The sequence below is a fragment of the Trichoderma breve genome, chromosome 5, assembly GCF_028502605.1.
Source record: "Trichoderma breve strain T069 chromosome 5, whole genome shotgun sequence".
Taxonomy (NCBI): domain Eukaryota; kingdom Fungi; phylum Ascomycota; class Sordariomycetes; order Hypocreales; family Hypocreaceae; genus Trichoderma; species Trichoderma breve.
The window spans coordinates 4,024,588-4,040,571 of NC_079236.1; the positions used below are offsets into that span (position 1 = coordinate 4,024,588).

General features: G+C 46.8%; 4 protein-coding genes across 4 annotated transcripts; 1 reads left to right on the forward strand and 3 right to left on the reverse strand.

The window, feature by feature from the left end:
* Nucleotides 1-3,940: 3,940 nt before the first annotated feature.
* Nucleotides 3,941-4,306, forward strand: T069G_08854 (uncharacterized protein; the record flags this gene model as incomplete). The annotated part of the gene is made up of 1 exon (XM_056176064.1): nucleotides 3,941-4,306. One exon carries the CDS (start codon nucleotides 3,941-3,943, stop codon nucleotides 4,304-4,306), a length of 366 nt encoding a protein of 121 aa, XP_056027013.1.
* A 595-nt stretch (nucleotides 4,307-4,901) lies between these two features.
* Nucleotides 4,902-6,784, reverse strand: T069G_08855 (sugar transporter domain-containing protein; the record flags this gene model as incomplete). The annotated part of the gene is made up of 5 exons (XM_056176065.1): nucleotides 4,902-5,186; nucleotides 5,250-5,567; nucleotides 5,623-6,097; nucleotides 6,155-6,308; nucleotides 6,382-6,784. The coding sequence occupies 5 exons, from the start codon at nucleotides 6,782-6,784 to the stop codon at nucleotides 4,902-4,904; spliced, it is 1,635 nt and encodes a 544-aa protein (XP_056027014.1).
* A 908-nt stretch (nucleotides 6,785-7,692) lies between these two features.
* On the reverse strand, nucleotides 7,693-8,520 carry T069G_08856 (fungal chitosanase of glycosyl hydrolase group 75 domain-containing protein; the record flags this gene model as incomplete). Its single annotated transcript, XM_056176066.1, has 3 exons — nucleotides 7,693-7,953; nucleotides 8,013-8,360; nucleotides 8,422-8,520. 3 exons carry the CDS (start codon nucleotides 8,518-8,520, stop codon nucleotides 7,693-7,695), a joined length of 708 nt encoding a protein of 235 aa, XP_056027015.1.
* Nucleotides 8,521-10,205: 1,685 nt separating this feature from the next.
* Nucleotides 10,206-15,060, reverse strand: T069G_08857 (NACHT domain-containing protein; the record flags this gene model as incomplete). The annotated part of the gene is made up of 6 exons (XM_056176067.1): nucleotides 10,206-10,577; nucleotides 10,677-12,119; nucleotides 12,193-13,199; nucleotides 13,259-14,383; nucleotides 14,443-14,641; nucleotides 14,716-15,060. 6 exons carry the CDS (start codon nucleotides 15,058-15,060, stop codon nucleotides 10,206-10,208), a joined length of 4,491 nt encoding a protein of 1,496 aa, XP_056027016.1.
* Between the last annotated feature and the right edge of the window lie 924 nt (nucleotides 15,061-15,984).

Here is a 15,984-nt window from a genome sequence, read left to right on the forward strand (position 1 = left end):
TGATTCTGAATGCTAGTGAGGTATATGGGATTCTGCCATATTTTATATCTGTTTGGACGATGAAATTGATTCCATCATTCTCGTTTGTAGTACATGACTGGAATCGAGTTGCGAGGGTGTCATTGTTGCTCCACAAAATACCAAATGCCTAATTGAGCATATGGTCCAGCCTAGCACATTCCACATCTAGACACGCTAGCGACTACCGACGTTTATTGCCTTGAGGGCTTTGTTGAGAAGTGGCGGAATAACAGTTGCCACTAAACAGTTGGTAATAGTTATGAAGTCGGGATGCAAATTGCTCCGAATGAGCCCATTTAGAGAATAAAAACAACATATTGCTGATTGGAAGAGACTCACGACAAAATACCAGAGCCGCACAAACGGAAGATGGTAGTAGGGTGAAGCATCCCTACACTCTCGGCGAGGCAAAACTTACGAGTTTAACCGCGTCTGGGTGATAACTCCTTTCACAACCATCTGGAGTGGGTTTTGTAAGAACCACCATATTTTAGCATGGCGATATGGCATTTGATTCGCGTTCATGTACTCATTCATTACATTTTCCCACACCGTTCAAGATATAGGATCCGATACCAGGGTAGGCTAAGAAAGCAGCGACTATCTAGCTATTGCCAGCGGATAAAGCCTATCACACTGACTTTGACGCTATTTCCAACATGAACCATATGTACCTCAATGTATCTGTATAAACAGCCTTCTTGTAAATCTTTGTCCAGGTCAGTGACACAAAAGAGGTCACCGCATCGAAATAGCGTAGTACAATACAATCACGATTGCATCATGACCTATGCAGCCTAAAAACAGAAACAGAAAAGAAAGAAAGAAAGACCAAAAAAGGTATTCCGTCGCTGCTACAATGGAGGTTCCTGCTGTATATGTCAAGGAAAATAAAGGGAGGTAACATGTATGAAGATTTTGAGAGCATTTATGACATAAGATCATCTCCGCGACAGGGGAAGTGTTCCCCTTCTATAGTTTCATCGTTCCTCTAGTAGGCACTATGTTGTTCCATCGCATGTCTTTCTCCCAAAAGCGTTGTCAAATTTCTTCAGTTTCCATGCCTCTATTACACGATCACATCCAATTGCAGCAGCGAAATCATCATGCGTGACAAGCGCAGCATTAGCAATTTTGACTTTTTGCGTGAGGAAGAACTCGGCTCGACGGTGATGCCCTACAGACCCAAGAAGACATTTGAGCTCAGTGGCAAAGCTCTGAACTTCTTCTTCAAGGAGACCGCGATCGTTTGGTGAAATACAAACAATCATTCGACTCACTAAAATTTGAATGATGAGAGCAACCCCAAGCAACTCATAGCGTTTATCAGTATCAAGTGTGTCATTTTTCTTTATTGGTTCGGCAGCATGAATCAAGGTCATGTTGAACTCTCGGCGCCAAGCTGCAACATCCGATCGTAAAATGCGCACTTTTGCTGCTACGGCATCGAAGTCACTGAGTTGTAAAGAATGCTGCATTGTCACCGCGTGACAAGTCTTCTTGGCAAGACCAGGCACTCTTACCATGAGTGTCAGAAGTCTTATACCGAGAGGGGAGCGGTCAGTAAAAATCTCGCGCTCATCAATGGCATTTTTTATGACTTGAATCCATATAGGGTCGTCTAAGAAACAACTCTTATTATTGAGGAGAGACTCTGCGCACTAGTTTCGATCAGTCATCGAGTATAAGTGAGCATGTTCGTGATGAAATAACAAACAACTTACTATAGGATAACCCAGGGATAACAACAAGGCAATGTCAAAGTCGGAAGAAAATCTCTCTGGCCCCCGAAATTGTATAATTTGAGAGGCTCCTGCTATATGATGATACCATAATTGTCCGTTTGGCGAGTTCAAGAGCTGTTATACCAAGAATGTCAGCCCTTTTACCAACAAGTGGATTCAACACCACGTCACTGACTTCGAAGATTGATAACATCCCAGTAGCGCACAAGATTTCAGAGTAGTAACGACTATTTGGTTCATCTACTGCTTTCTGAAGACTTTGGAGCGCTTTCCCGTACCGCTGAAGAATGACTTTATCACTCTGCCGATGGTTAGGAACTAGAAGTGAGTGTGTAATTGTAACGAGACACTGAAATGCATCATCCAGCGCAGCCACATGTCCAAAACGTGGTGGTATAAAAGAGAAATAGGACCATTGTCTGTATGCTAAGACGCCTGGTAATTGGCTGGAATCTAGCTGTAGTAATGACGAAGCACTAAAGCCGTCAGCTTTCTTCATGAGACTGTTCCACCAACAACATACATAGGCCCTATATGAACAGTTGTGAGCGATGAGAGATCGAGGGGATCCAAACCCTGATCTTTGACTAGCAGCTCCAGGCCAGAGAGTGGCATAGGAGGTAACAAGCTTGACATGTCCATGCTTGGATGAGTTTTGTAGTACTTGGCGGACTCTCTATGTGACGCGTCGTTTGGTGTACGGCGCGCCGCCCCCACTACTTTCATAGCATGCCTGCGTATCTTGGAACGATTCTCTTTCGAAAGTCGTTCATTAGGAGCGTGCAGAATGAATTGGAAGCCATCGATAGCTGGATCTGTCATTGTTTTTGCCCTGTGCAATACTAAATGAAACCCCAACAATATGAGGGCAATTCCGGAGTATGAGATTTGCCACTTTGCCCTGGTTCAGAGAACGCTTTCTCTAAATGGCTAAGCTGGATATTTCCATCGCTGATGCATTAGCTTATGTGATGCGGTCTCCGTATATTCCGAGCATCACGTGAAGAATTACAGAGCAACGGAATCTTGGAATCATGGTCAATTGGATGTAACATATGCAGTGTAGCGAGGCAGAATAATATGAATTTGTGTGCCGGAATGTCGGATCACAATCCCTGAAACATGCCATAATCCGTGGTCGCCAGAGCCAGCTAGCACTAAGATGCTAAATCCTTTATACATGGTGAAACAGCTTGTAAAGCCTACCTATATATACATGTACTAGCAACAGGTAAGAACTTCTCTAGAGCACTTAAATTTTATTCGTTCCTATATAGCCGCTTTCCATTGCTCTGTCTCTTCCCCATTCAATTATTACTCTACGTAGAATACCGGCATATCTATTCTGAAGTAAAGTATGTAATGACGACGCTAGGATTGATGTTTGTAGCAGTCAGCGCTCAAAGCACACAAACTTTGGAGTTGTATCTACAGGCGTGCTAGCACCTAACGTATGACCCTGAGCCGCCCACAACAGAGTTGCGTATATAAGAGTGGTATGGCCCTCTGCGCTCAATGCTCCTCAGATTGACCGACTGGGAAGTTATGCTTTTTTGCCTAAGTATCATTGCAACAGGAAAATTAGATCCCCTTGTAGTCAAGTATAGCATCTTTAAAGGCATACGTCGGGTTATCGCCCGGTGTCTTCAGCTGAACTATGCATGTTTGTATACTTAGCTAAATCCTATCCAAAAATAAAATTGCACTCTGAAATCGGGCCTACCAACCAATAGGGATGGGCGGAGTGCATTGGTGTGGATTTTTACCTTCCTTATTTAGCCAGCAGGATTGCCTTGGCCTGGTATTACGAAGTAACATCCTGTGGGGGCGGAGAGGAGAGATATCAACTCGGCACCGAGAGAGAGCTTCTGAAGCCGCTCCGAGGTGATAAACAGGTAATGCTGTATTCAATTGGGTCGATACAAGGGGATAATGAAGTGTAACCCAACTATACCAAACAGGTTTGTGACTGAAATATCTCTGAGGAAGACAATTGTTGGCCAATAAATTATTGGTGTGAATCCTGCTCCTTGCGTTAGTCTTATTTTCTCCTCGAGGAGAAAAAGTATAAGAACCAAAGTAATGACCACCCAATAACCCATTGTCAAACACCTTGATCAAACACCAGTTTTAACAAGCTTCAATTACTGCTATCTTCCTTCTTCCATAACACCATGAAGGGTCTCTTCTCAATTCTTGCATTGGCAGTTGCTGCCACCGAGGCTTGCCTTACCATCTCAGGGTCATGCCAGTCGGGCTCCATTGATCCCTACGTCAGCATCAACGCCAACGACAACAATCAAGCATCTGGCCATACGAGCTGCAGCAACTTTGCTCATTGTGACATGCAAATCAGTGGCGCTGTCAACAGTGCCTGGGTCGAGAACTGCCAATACCTGCACTGGAATACGGGTCATGGTAACTATGTGGTCGACATGCACCCCAGCACTACCACGACATGTACCCGGACATGCGGCGCTACTTCGTCTTGTTGTGACTTCGAGACCCATTACTTGGTGGATACGCGGGCTTTCTGCTAAATCATCTATGACAAAAAATGTGAGTTGTCTAGGTTTCATGATATGTTGACTTGCGTTTTGCTAACCTGATGTAGTAGTCCCCTTAGCGATGGATTCTGTTGTTAAGGTACAGGTGGATCGCTCTTTTAATGTTCCAGTCAAGGACAGGTTTACCCCCAGCTTGAATGGAACTGCTCAGAATACTCTTAGAACATTGTTATACTATCTAAAGAATCCAAGCCTGCTGTAATAGACAACAGGAGAATTTGCAAACTTTTCCCTAAAATATTGCATGACTATAAGATGCATGAGTGTGCTACTCTTCAGGCTAAAAAAATATAAATCAACCTAAACATATCGCTTCGGTTTTGCTGGTAGGATGGCTTCAATACCCATTCCTGAGGACAAAAGAAGTGAGAGACTTCTCAATATGGTCAGAATAAACATAGACCATCGGCTGCAGTACAAATCGTTTGTCATGTGTAAAGACAAAAATATTATCATAAATGGTCTAGCAATAACTCTATTATATCTATAACCTTAGTTTTCAGATGTGGGAGGAGAGGCAATAACAAAGAGTTCACAGCCACAAACACGGTGTAATTTCTATTGGCCCTTACTCCTTAGCTGCGACAGCGTGCTCAACATCTACAACTCCTGGTTTCGGTCCTGAACTCTGAACAAGGTCAGGATTCTCCGTCTTCAGCTTGGCAAAATTGCGTTCGGCCTCCCAGGCCCAGATACTATCACTAGCAAACACGAGATCCATCTCTTCCAACGTCCGCTGATTGGACTCAGGATACAGCGCCCAGACGACAAGGATGGATAAAGCATTGACAGCACCGAATATGTAGAGAGTTTTCTCGTTGAGGCGCTTAAAGATGGTTGGAAGAAGCAAAACCTAGCAAGGTGATGAGCAATGGCTTCAAGAAAATAAAAGTTTGGAGATGGGAAGAAAACTTACACACCAGCCATTGCCAATGGACCAGCCAACAACACCCCAAGCATTGCCCTTGGCTCTAACTTGCAAGGGGAAAATCTCGGCCGGGTAGAGCCAAGGAACAGTAAGCCAAGTAGCACCAAATATCGCAGTATAAAGGAATACGAAAAATGTTGCGGCGCCGCCAATATGGGCCTGGCTACTTTTGCTCTCGGCATTGATCGTAGCTCGAGCAAGACCACCAGCGACAAACATGCATATTCCCTGTCCAACTGCCCCCCAGTATAAAGTCCAACGACGGCCGATGCGATCGATGGTGAAGACGCAGATCAATGTGGCAAACTAGCATATTGTCAGTATCTATTGGCTTTTGGATACGGGTAGCTGGTTGGCGTACCATATATGTGATGTTGTTGATGCCGCTGACCCATAGCCTGTCCTTGGAGCTAATTCCAGCTATGGTAAAGATTTCGGGACCGTAGATGGTAATTCCTGCAATACCAATCCATTCTTGAAGAATCTGAAGCCAAATAACAAGTTGAACGCGCCGACCAGTGTGCAGTTTTCCAGAACCGATACCAAAAAACATTTGGAGGTAACCCTGCTGCTTGGAAGTATCTTCTTCCAAGTTACGAATGTTAATGATATCTTGGTACTCTGCTTCCATTTTGATGCCGTCCTCGCCTTCGTTGCCGCGAAGCCGACCTAGGATAAAGCGAGCTTCTTCTTCACGGCCAACTTTGACAAGCCAGCGCGGAGATTCCGGCATGAACCAAATGACAATGAAGAGCGCAATGAGAGGAAGGATCTGAAAGGCAACGGGGAATCTCCAGATAAATGAGGATGTGTTGTCGTGGTATTTGGAGGTGCCACTGTTCTCATGTTAGCAAAGCAGCTAAAAAGGATTAACCTCTGAAGGATTTACGAACAATTCTAGCCAGTATGCGACAACAACTCCAAGGATGTTCAGAGTAAACTCAATGGAAACGAATTGTCCACGAGAAGTATGAGCAGCGGTCTCGGTTGCCCAAACTGGTGTAATCGCATTTAAAATTCCAGTGCCAACCCCGTTAAGCACACGCGCTTTTACATATCTTCAGTCAGTCAAAGGACTATAACACAGGATCTGCATATAAATGATCTCTCTGTAACATACCGCAAAACATCCAGTTTGAGTTCATGGCCGAAGCCTGCAGAGCAGCAGCGCAAACGCTCCAAGCACATGCCAAAGCAATCGTCTTGATACGACCATATCGGTCGCCCAGCCAGCCACCGAGGAGACAGCCGCAGAGAGTCCCCGGGAGATAATACACGGCAACGATGCCTCCCTGCAGCAAGGGCTTATCGACAACGACAATACCCTGGTCTTCATCCCAGTGGCCAAAGCCCATGCGCTCAGCATAGTCACGCGCCGTATTGACGCCGCCCATCAATCCTTGATCATAGCCGAAGAAGAAAATCGATAACCCCGCTACGAGACAGACGGAATTTAGAAGGGAGCTTTTGTAAAGCTTATGGGCCACATTGTATTTGGCCAGCGGCCCGGTGAGGTTGGCCATGCTGTCGATTGCGCAGAAAACAATGGCTGTATGTGGATTCTCTCAGCACATTTCCTTCTCCGTAGAGGGAATGCTTGGTGAGGATCTTATATATTTGCGCATTATCGTGGAAGCCGAAGATCGGCATCCCGTGTAGCATTTAGGCAACAATAAATACCAAATTCAGTAAACACGTATCCAAAAGAGAACTCCATCGTTAAGGACGACGATCCCCCATTCGCCAGCGCTGACGCTTAAACGCTTCGTCGGAGCCATCCGGTCATTGTCCGATTGAGATCTACCGCGAAAACCCGGCAATCATGGGGTCCTCCATGGGGAAAGTGGGCAGCAAAGACATGCTCAGTCTGTTCTTGCTTACGTAGAATTATCATTGCTACGCCAGAGTAGCAAACCCCATCGGCAAGTCTGTCGATCTCTCCAGGTTTGGTCAGTTATGCGCACCAATGGCGTCTGCGGGACTGACTCGACAATGGGGTAGTTTGGGGGAGTAAAACCACCAGTGCCGTTTACAACTGAAGCTGATCTCCGCAAAATCCACATTGGCGATACGATGGTCATGCGCACCAATAGCTTTCGCAATCCCCAGATTTGAACATATGATGCAAGATGCGCGACGGTAATAACCTGGGATTTAATGGCTCGTGTCATATAGTATCAGAGGACGAAATAGTACTCGGGTGTTGCGAGAATGCATCCGATTCGTTCACCGAGTTCTCCCCCGCGTAGCTTATTTTTGTCACATGCCACAAATGATTCGTTGCACACCGATTTGGATTGAACTAACATTTCATTCGTATGTATTTGGGTCGGGAACTATATACTGTAGCCGAATATGTACTCATATTTGCGTGATGCGCTGTTCAGGTCATATCTCATGAATTTTTTGTCTTCCGCCAAGGCACCATCATTTAAGCCTTGAGACCGGCAACAAGCCTGTCTCCCAGTGCCTTGATACTGTTCTCAAAGTCATTGGTGTTCTTGGCCGCCCAGTTTGCGCCGCTCTTGCCGGGCACAGCTCCGGAGCCAGTGAATCCAATGAACAAAACGTCCTTGGGATCATGGCCGTTATCACCGCTAAGGCCTTCGTTAGGGAAGCAAAGCTTACCCAAAGCAAGGGAAGCTTCTCCGGTGGAGGTGCCACCGTTGGTATCACCCCAGATACCATAGAACTAGCGATTTGTATGAGTATCTGACATATGATAGAGCAGAATGAGATATCCAAGCTTACAACTTGGTTATTGCACACAACAGCCATGACACTAAGCGGCTGCATGCCGGATGACTGAGGGTTGAAAGAGGGGCTGCTGCCCGAATTGCCGAAGACGACATACGGGTGAATATTGGCATCGAGATCAGAAATGCCGAATGTTCTCACAGTATCCTTGAAGGCAGTCTCGCTCTGGCCACTGGGATCGTTGGCACAAGCACCAGCCGAGTTGTTGGCGCCATCACAATCGATGTCGAGGTTATCATAGTTGCCAGAGCTGCCCTTGAGGAAGATGGCACCGGCAAGGTCACCACAGTATGAAGCTCCGCCGCTAAAAGTGCCCGACAATTTCTTGGCACACGTTCCCGACTTGAAGAACAGTAAGTATGAAGGACATATCCCGCTAGCCCTTGGTGTGGTTATGGCTTACCTTGTGGTTGTCGTAGATGGTCTTGAGGTTGGCAGGGAGTGAGAAGGCTGAGGCTACTGTGCCGAAGGCAGCGAGGCCAAGGAGAGCGTTGGATCGCATTTTAATGAGTTATGAGTTGTAAGTAAGAGAAGCGTGTTTATTAGATTGGAAGAAGCTCTTGGCTGATACCAAACAGACACATTGTATGAGCATGGTTCATTCAATTTATACCCCTTCAAACCTGATCCTCAACGCTTCGGTTTGTCTTGACATCTTGACAAATCGCCTCTCCCTGCCACCTTGCCTAGCCTTACTCTACCACCGCCATTTCGGCTCGCGGCCGAGTTCATCGTTGAAACGCTGACATGCATCCAAATTGACCATCACCAGTTGAAGCTTGGTGTTGATGAGTGAAAAGGGAAGGTCAAAGGAATCGATTGGGTAAGATTGGAGGAAAATCAGGACACAAATTGCCTCTGGGACACATTTGTAACGTAGTAGCCGTATTCGTTACGCGGGGGGCGCCCCCTTGGTCCAGACCTGAGCCAGCCGTGGGCCGAAAGCTTATACGAGCTTGACGGCCCGCTACACTGAAAAGAGCACTCCACGAAGCAGCAACAGGTGTTCAGATGAAAACAGGGGAGAGAAATAAGCGTGCTTGCAGATCTTGGCGCCACTACGGAGCACTCTATTCTTGACATGACATCCGATTAGGTTCAAGATTTGCATGCTTGTCGGTGAGGACTGAGCCGCCAGCAAGGATGTCCATCCCACTTCCCTGTTGCGATCACAATATCTACATCTTTCCTTCCTCTTCCTGCTAGAAAGTGTTATACGGGCTCCACGGAATGTTACCTGAGAGGTGACTCTCTCTTGTCGAGCCGAGCCGAACAACCCGCGATTCAAAATCATCGGACGAATTACTATGTCAATTTTGCCCATAACAGATCGTCGTGGAACGTTTCTCGGCATATTTCATGCAGCATACATTGGCCTATTGCATCCTATGCGAGTGGGATCGAGGAAGGCTACGGAGAAAAAGCTGAACATTGACTACAACAACCAGGAACAGTACACAAATGAAGATTTCAAGAGAAAACTTTAGAAACACAAGCCTCAATTGGCGGTGACCACCATTTGCAGTGCATGCACTCCTATTATGGGCACTGGAGCGGAGATAGTATATTAGCGCACTCAAGCATCAAAACCCATCTAGTATATGTGAAACATGGCCCAATAACGCGGTGACGGCCATTGTTGCATATACAGGCACTCATCTGTGGAAAAGAATATTGAGCAGCGGAGTAGAATATCCATAGAAATGTAAATAAACACCTTCCAGCTCAGGGGAAGTTTTTGGGCGATTATTTGGTCATCGGAAAGCCCTGTCAAAACAGATTTCCAAGAAAACCCCCCGCTTCCATAAGATAAGCTTATAAGCTTAAATTTATTTCTTGCGGATATTTAACTTGAAGAAAATCTCTGTTGAAATACCTTTGTCCATGCTAATTTCCAAGAAGAAAAAAAGGTCTCTCGGAAATCTTTCCTAATGCCAACTCCTGCTTTAGCAAAGATATGTTCAGAAACTCCCTCCTTGCGCAGGTAGCCGGGCACTAAAGATTAGCTGGGCGAGATGCAGAGCGTCGGGCTTCTTGTTCACAGCCAAATGTCAGTAGTCTACGGTCTAATTCAATTCATTAAGAAAACCGTGTGAGTAGTGTTGTATTTGATATACGTATCAGAATGCACTGCACAAAAAAATAACTGAAACTGTCATGATTCATACATCATATCTCGTCAGCCCCTCAGGCGCCGGTCCAGAACCGATCCCAAGCATCCTTGCAAATCTCATTCTGTAAGCGGTTCAGAAAGCTCTCAAACTTCACTGGCTCCTCCCCATCCACCCTCATAACGCCATCCTTGATGCCTCGCCAGCCCTCCACAGGCAACTTGATGTAATTATGCCTCTTGTCGCAAAAATGCATCACATTTGGCGATCCAACCTTCTCGGGAGTGTGTCTCGCGTTGTAGCAGATTTCACAAACCAATGTGGTGGAGCATTCGGCACAGTAATGGACCACAGAATCTCCCCACCAGGCGTACCCAGCTGTGGGAGTGCAGATGCCTCCGTCGCAGCTGTATACAACAATGTCGGGGTTGCCCAGGTCTCCTTCATCCTTTGGTGATGACTTATTTCCACTCCTGAGGCTATTCATGGTTTCGAACGCTGCCATTCCTTCAAACGTGCCAACTCTACCAGCTCTAGCAAGAGGTACCACTCCTTCGGGCGGTGTATCATCTTCATCATCGCTGCTGTCACTTTCTTCATCACCGGATTCATCCGATTCGGAGCTCAACCCGTCTTCCTCCTCTGAAGCGGTCGTGATTTTGGAAAACATGGCTGATATCACAATTCGCGCATATCGCTGGATATCCTGCCCGTCCGGAACGGCTTTGCTCAGTATCATAAGTGCATGGCCCAGCTTTTCCAAATTTTGCCCATCGTTCCAAGAGACTTTATCGCTCAGGCCGGCGAAGCAGTCATTGAAAACGCTCTGGAGTCGCTCCTGGAACTCGCTACCTTGACCCATTTTCAGGCACATTGACGCAATAACGATGCGACGATGTACAAGGTCTAGAGCTGTATAGATCGGTACAGATAAAGAGAGTGGCCTATCCATTAGACCTTTGAGTGCCTCAAGAGCCTCTAGCTTGACTTTGGGATCGCGAGAGCTGCGGAAAATTTCGTACAGAACGTCTGACATAACGTCAACAGCCCTTTGGAGCATTGTTTGAGGTTGCTCGTCTGTAATAGAATACGGGTATCCGCCGGATGTAGTGTTGAATATGTCGTCCAAATATTTGCGAGCATTCTCAAGATCCCCTGCTGCCCTAAAGTACGTCACTGCCAACTCAAGACGCAATGGGGCGCCAGAGTTGAGCCGATCAAGAAACTGGATTGCGTTCTTATAGATTTCGATGAGAAACTCTGCTTCGCCCTCCTTGATTGCAAGAGAGCGAAGCGTGTCGTGTCGCTCACGGCCATCATAGCAATAGTTCCACGCCATCCAAGTTAGCCTATCAATAGGGCTCCAACTTTTCAGTGTTCGAAAATACCCAGCGTAATCATCAACCTTCTCGAAAAGCTCAATTTCTTTCACAAGAGCATCTCCCGTAGTCATTCCAGTTGGATCGATCGACTTTGCCTTGGTGTAAGATTCGGCTGCGGCTTGCCGCATCTTCAGCTTTGTCTCAACTTCAGCCTTTGCTAAGAGAGCTGCGCGCTTCAAGGCCGTAGGGACATCGACCGTTTCAATGTCCTTGACACGCTCCAAAATAGTTTCGAAAGCCTTGTCTTTTTCGTGTAGCTTCAACAGGACCTTGGAGTGCAGGATTGATATCTTGAACTTTTCCACATTATCGTCTCCGGAATGACAGATATCATATGCCTTTTTGCACATCAAATCAGCTGCTTTGTAATGGCTATAATGGAAGAATAGCTCTCCCACAGCTCGGTAAGCCGTTCCGTCCATCTCGAGATCACTGAAGATTCCTGGCAAGCCCAGTGAGCTCTTTTCTTCCCCTAATTCTCCCGTGGCTTGATTCGCAGCATTTCCGCTATCGTCAGTGGGTGGATCATTGCTTGACGGTGCTGGTGCCGAAGCCTCGTCTGGGAAGTTGGCTTTAGCTTTGTCAACCAGGAGCTCATCAAGTCCAGACTATAATAATATCGTCAGTTGAGGGTTTCTGTAAAAGAAGAAGAAGAAGGGAACACAGCCAGCTAAAACTTACAACGCCCAAAAGTCCATAGAGAAGCTTATATGCACTTAATACTTCTTCAAGGTTCGCCGCAGTATAGATGCGGCTAACGTACCCCCTAACCATCCCATATCTGCATCTTCGGGAATCTATGGCAACATCTGCCCACCATGCGGCTGCATCAGGGCTCAAGAGAGACGTAATTTCTGGAATTTTGAGGGATTCGGCCCAGAGAGCAACTCTGTCGTTTACAAGACTCTTGATGCCCCTGTTATATGTCATTCCCGTGCGACTGAGTGTGTCTGCAAAGTCGGTGTGTGATAACGCCATGGCAAGCCCTTCCATAACCTCGGCTTTCTCTTGAGGCGTGTGCTCCTCCAAATTGAGCTCGACGAAATGCGAGAGGAGGCGATAGGCAGCATATAGCCGTAGACCTTCTTTAATCGGGTGGCCTGGCCCCAGAGGTTCCGGCTTGACTAGGTCAACACCGGCCAAAAATATCTGGCGATGCGCTTCTGATGCTTTCAAATGCCATTTAGAGTCCACATCGGATGCATCCCTAAAGAATGCACGCATTGACCTCTCTTTGAACTTGACAGGTAAAGCGCCATCATTATAGACATCATCTTGGTTATCGGATGCTGTTTCCGCCTTTTCGAGGTCCTCGATAGAACCAGTAGAAGTATCTCTATGAGCTATTTCTCGTGTTTGAGCCTCAAAGGCGGGGTCTCCAATCTGGAGAAACTTGGATGCAACTTCAGGAATTTCCTCGAGTGTAAAGCTGTCATCTTTAGATAGATAGACCAGCAGCGACGTTACTTCATCGAGAGTCAGGACGCGATATGAGAAAGCAATCCAATGGAGCAGCTTGGCCGCAATTTGTTGACGGTCAGCAGGCATTCGACGTTGGCATTCGTCCAACATGATCTCGTATACGCCATGCAAGTTCTCTGGCATTGGTTGCGCTAGCACCTGAAGAGCTGCACCTTCACGGCCGAGAGCATTGAGTCGCTCTAGAGTGTGCTCAGCATATAACAAGTCTAATAAGAAGAAGTTTGTCAGATTCTTTCTCCACGCTGTCCCAAACGTCCCGACTTACTAGGTGATGCCTCTTCCACCTTTTCTGCAATTCTCTGTTGGACGTAACGTGTAAACTTCTTGAGGTAGTTCAGATCGTTAATTCGATGCCATGCGAGCGTCTTGAAGTCCTGCAATTGTTTCTCCTTTGTGACTTCGATGGTGCTGACTTCTGCCTGCTCGGACAATTTCTGCAACAGGTCGGGGCGAGAGGTGACGACAATCGATATTCTGAACTTCTCCTGCCTGACAAGCTTGACAAATTCAAGGAATTGAGGGAAGTCAATCAATTCATCCAGGCCATCAAAAAGGACAAAAAGACGGTTCGGGGAGTCATTGCTGAACGAAGGGCCTAGAATCTTGAGGAGTAAGTCTCTCCACTCAAAGACATTATAGAAAACCTCGTCGCGGACCATCTCTGCGTTGATCCTCTCACAGAGCGGCACACTCTGCTCAACTATCTGGTTGATAGTGGTAATCAGTCCGCTTCTGAAGAGGCCCAAGTCTTTGCGCTGCTCTCGGAAGTAAAAATGTGCGACACAGGTGCGCTGACTTGAGTCCTCCTTTGCCAAGCTGTAGAGCTTGTCGTGCACCGCCGCAGCTAGATGGCTCTTACCGGTGCCTGGTAGTCCTGCTAAAGCAAGAACTGGCTTCAGCACACTGACATCTTCGTCTTGTTTCACCCAGTCTTCCCACTCTTGTTGAGAAAAGACCCAGGTACAAGTGTCTGGGATCAGAGTCTCTTTCAGGATTGCGTATTCATGGCCATCTCCCTCAACATCCGGCATTCTGTTTCGTACTCTATTGGCGGATGCTGGCTTTCCTGCATCCTGAGTCGATGGCTTTCCTTTGTGATCATGCTTTGCGTTCTGTTCCGTAAAGGCCTTGAGCAGCTTGGCGACATCGCTGCGAATGCTCCCAGTATCTTGACTAATTGAGAACATCATCTCCTTCTGCTCCTCGAGCATTCTGGTGTGTGCCTCCTGGTTGTTCTGGAGCTCTGTATTCATTTTCTTAAGCTCTTCACTGTTGCCTAGGATCGCAAACTCTGTCGCATTCTGCAGCCTCGTCAGATCCTTGTCCATCTTCTTCCGGGCACCACCCAAATCGCTATCTTCTCCTCCAATTAAATTGGTGATCCATTTCTCTGCATGTCATGTGAGCAGAGCCTCAGTTTAATTACAACTTCAAAGTAGAGGCACTTACTAAAACGGCCAAGCTCTATATACTTGTGCGCATAGCCTGTCAACGTCAAGAAGGACGTAAAGACGTCCATGAGACAATTCTGATAGGCCTTATGTGATGGAAGGCGAGTCTCCAATATGACGACGCGCTCTAAAAAGCTATTCATATCGTCAAAGAAGACAACGACGACATCATAGTCAGCTGAAACTTGTTTGCAGGCCTAAGGAGGTACGATGCAACGTTAGCCAACGACATGCTGCTGTTATGCATTCATACTCGCGAAGAGAGTCTTACTGAAAGAAGATATGTAATAGCCGTGCCAATAGCAGCAGCTGGAGGAAATGCAGGAACAGCAGCGCTGATGAGCTGCTGGGCGCCTTTCTCAATGTAATCGATGTTGGCAGCAAAAAGGCTGCGGAGCTTGTCCACTTTTTTGCTATTGTGTCGAAATTTGTGAAAAGAATTCATTTCGCTCGTGCCAAAGTCTATCATGGCCTGAACATTGTTAAACTTGGGCTGCAAGTCGAAGCCCACGATGCCTTTGTACTGCTTGAGTGCTTGCTTCCACAAGTCGGCAACATCGCGATTATCACTCTCCAGGTCTTCCGGCACTATCTTCTTCCCCCCGTTGGTCGCCATGTTGCCAAAGAGAGGGGGAAGATCAACTGAAACCAAGCAAAGTAAAAGCAGAATTAGAACGAGCAAGGTTACATTTAATCTTTCTTCCTATAAGTGGTCACGAAACAGCTCCAAACTATGCGGACGAAATGGTGATATATGGGGTCCCAGCCTCTCTTATATCGTTTCAACCAACACCATTATATCGGTAAATGCACCATATTCGGCTACAGCCAGAGTTCATTCAGCCCTATAATGTGCTCCACATCACACCAAGAGATGCAGCTGAATGAGCCTATCATGCTCATTCGTAGGATTCCTCTCTATGTAGATGGCCGCATGATCCCCTGTTCGTTGCCTGTGGGCTGATCATGCAGCTTATGATCAGCCCCTCGAGTTAGCGTAGACTCAAGATGCAATATCCTTCATCCGGTAACTCGAGTCTGGGACGCCGGAATGATGCCCTAATTAACTAAGTCGATAGTGGTAATGCGCCATCTAAATCACGGGGCAATATCTGCTATAAGAGTTAGATCATTATAGAGACCATAAAGGTCCCAACGCTGAGAGAATTGAACATTCAAGTGGCGGATTTGCACCTGTGATTTTAGTGCGCTTCAGGACGCGAGCGAAGTTCACACTAGCAGAAACCAGGAACCCCGCAGCTAACAGGTTATCAAACGAGGGATTATTAAACCAAAATGCATGGCAAGAACGCCGTCCTCGTCTACTGGCCACTTGTTGCTATTATTGAACCCTCTTGTGCTATCATTGGACTAACAGTCAACTTGGGCTGAGGCGGAGTCACACACAGTGGGGCCTGTGAAATGAAGGCGATCCCAAAGTGGTTCCAAGAATCTCGATGACAGGAATGGTCCATCAGTTGATCTGCTTGCGGAGAAAGCACTAAACAAATACGATGTCGTGATGGAGCAGCCGCGCCGC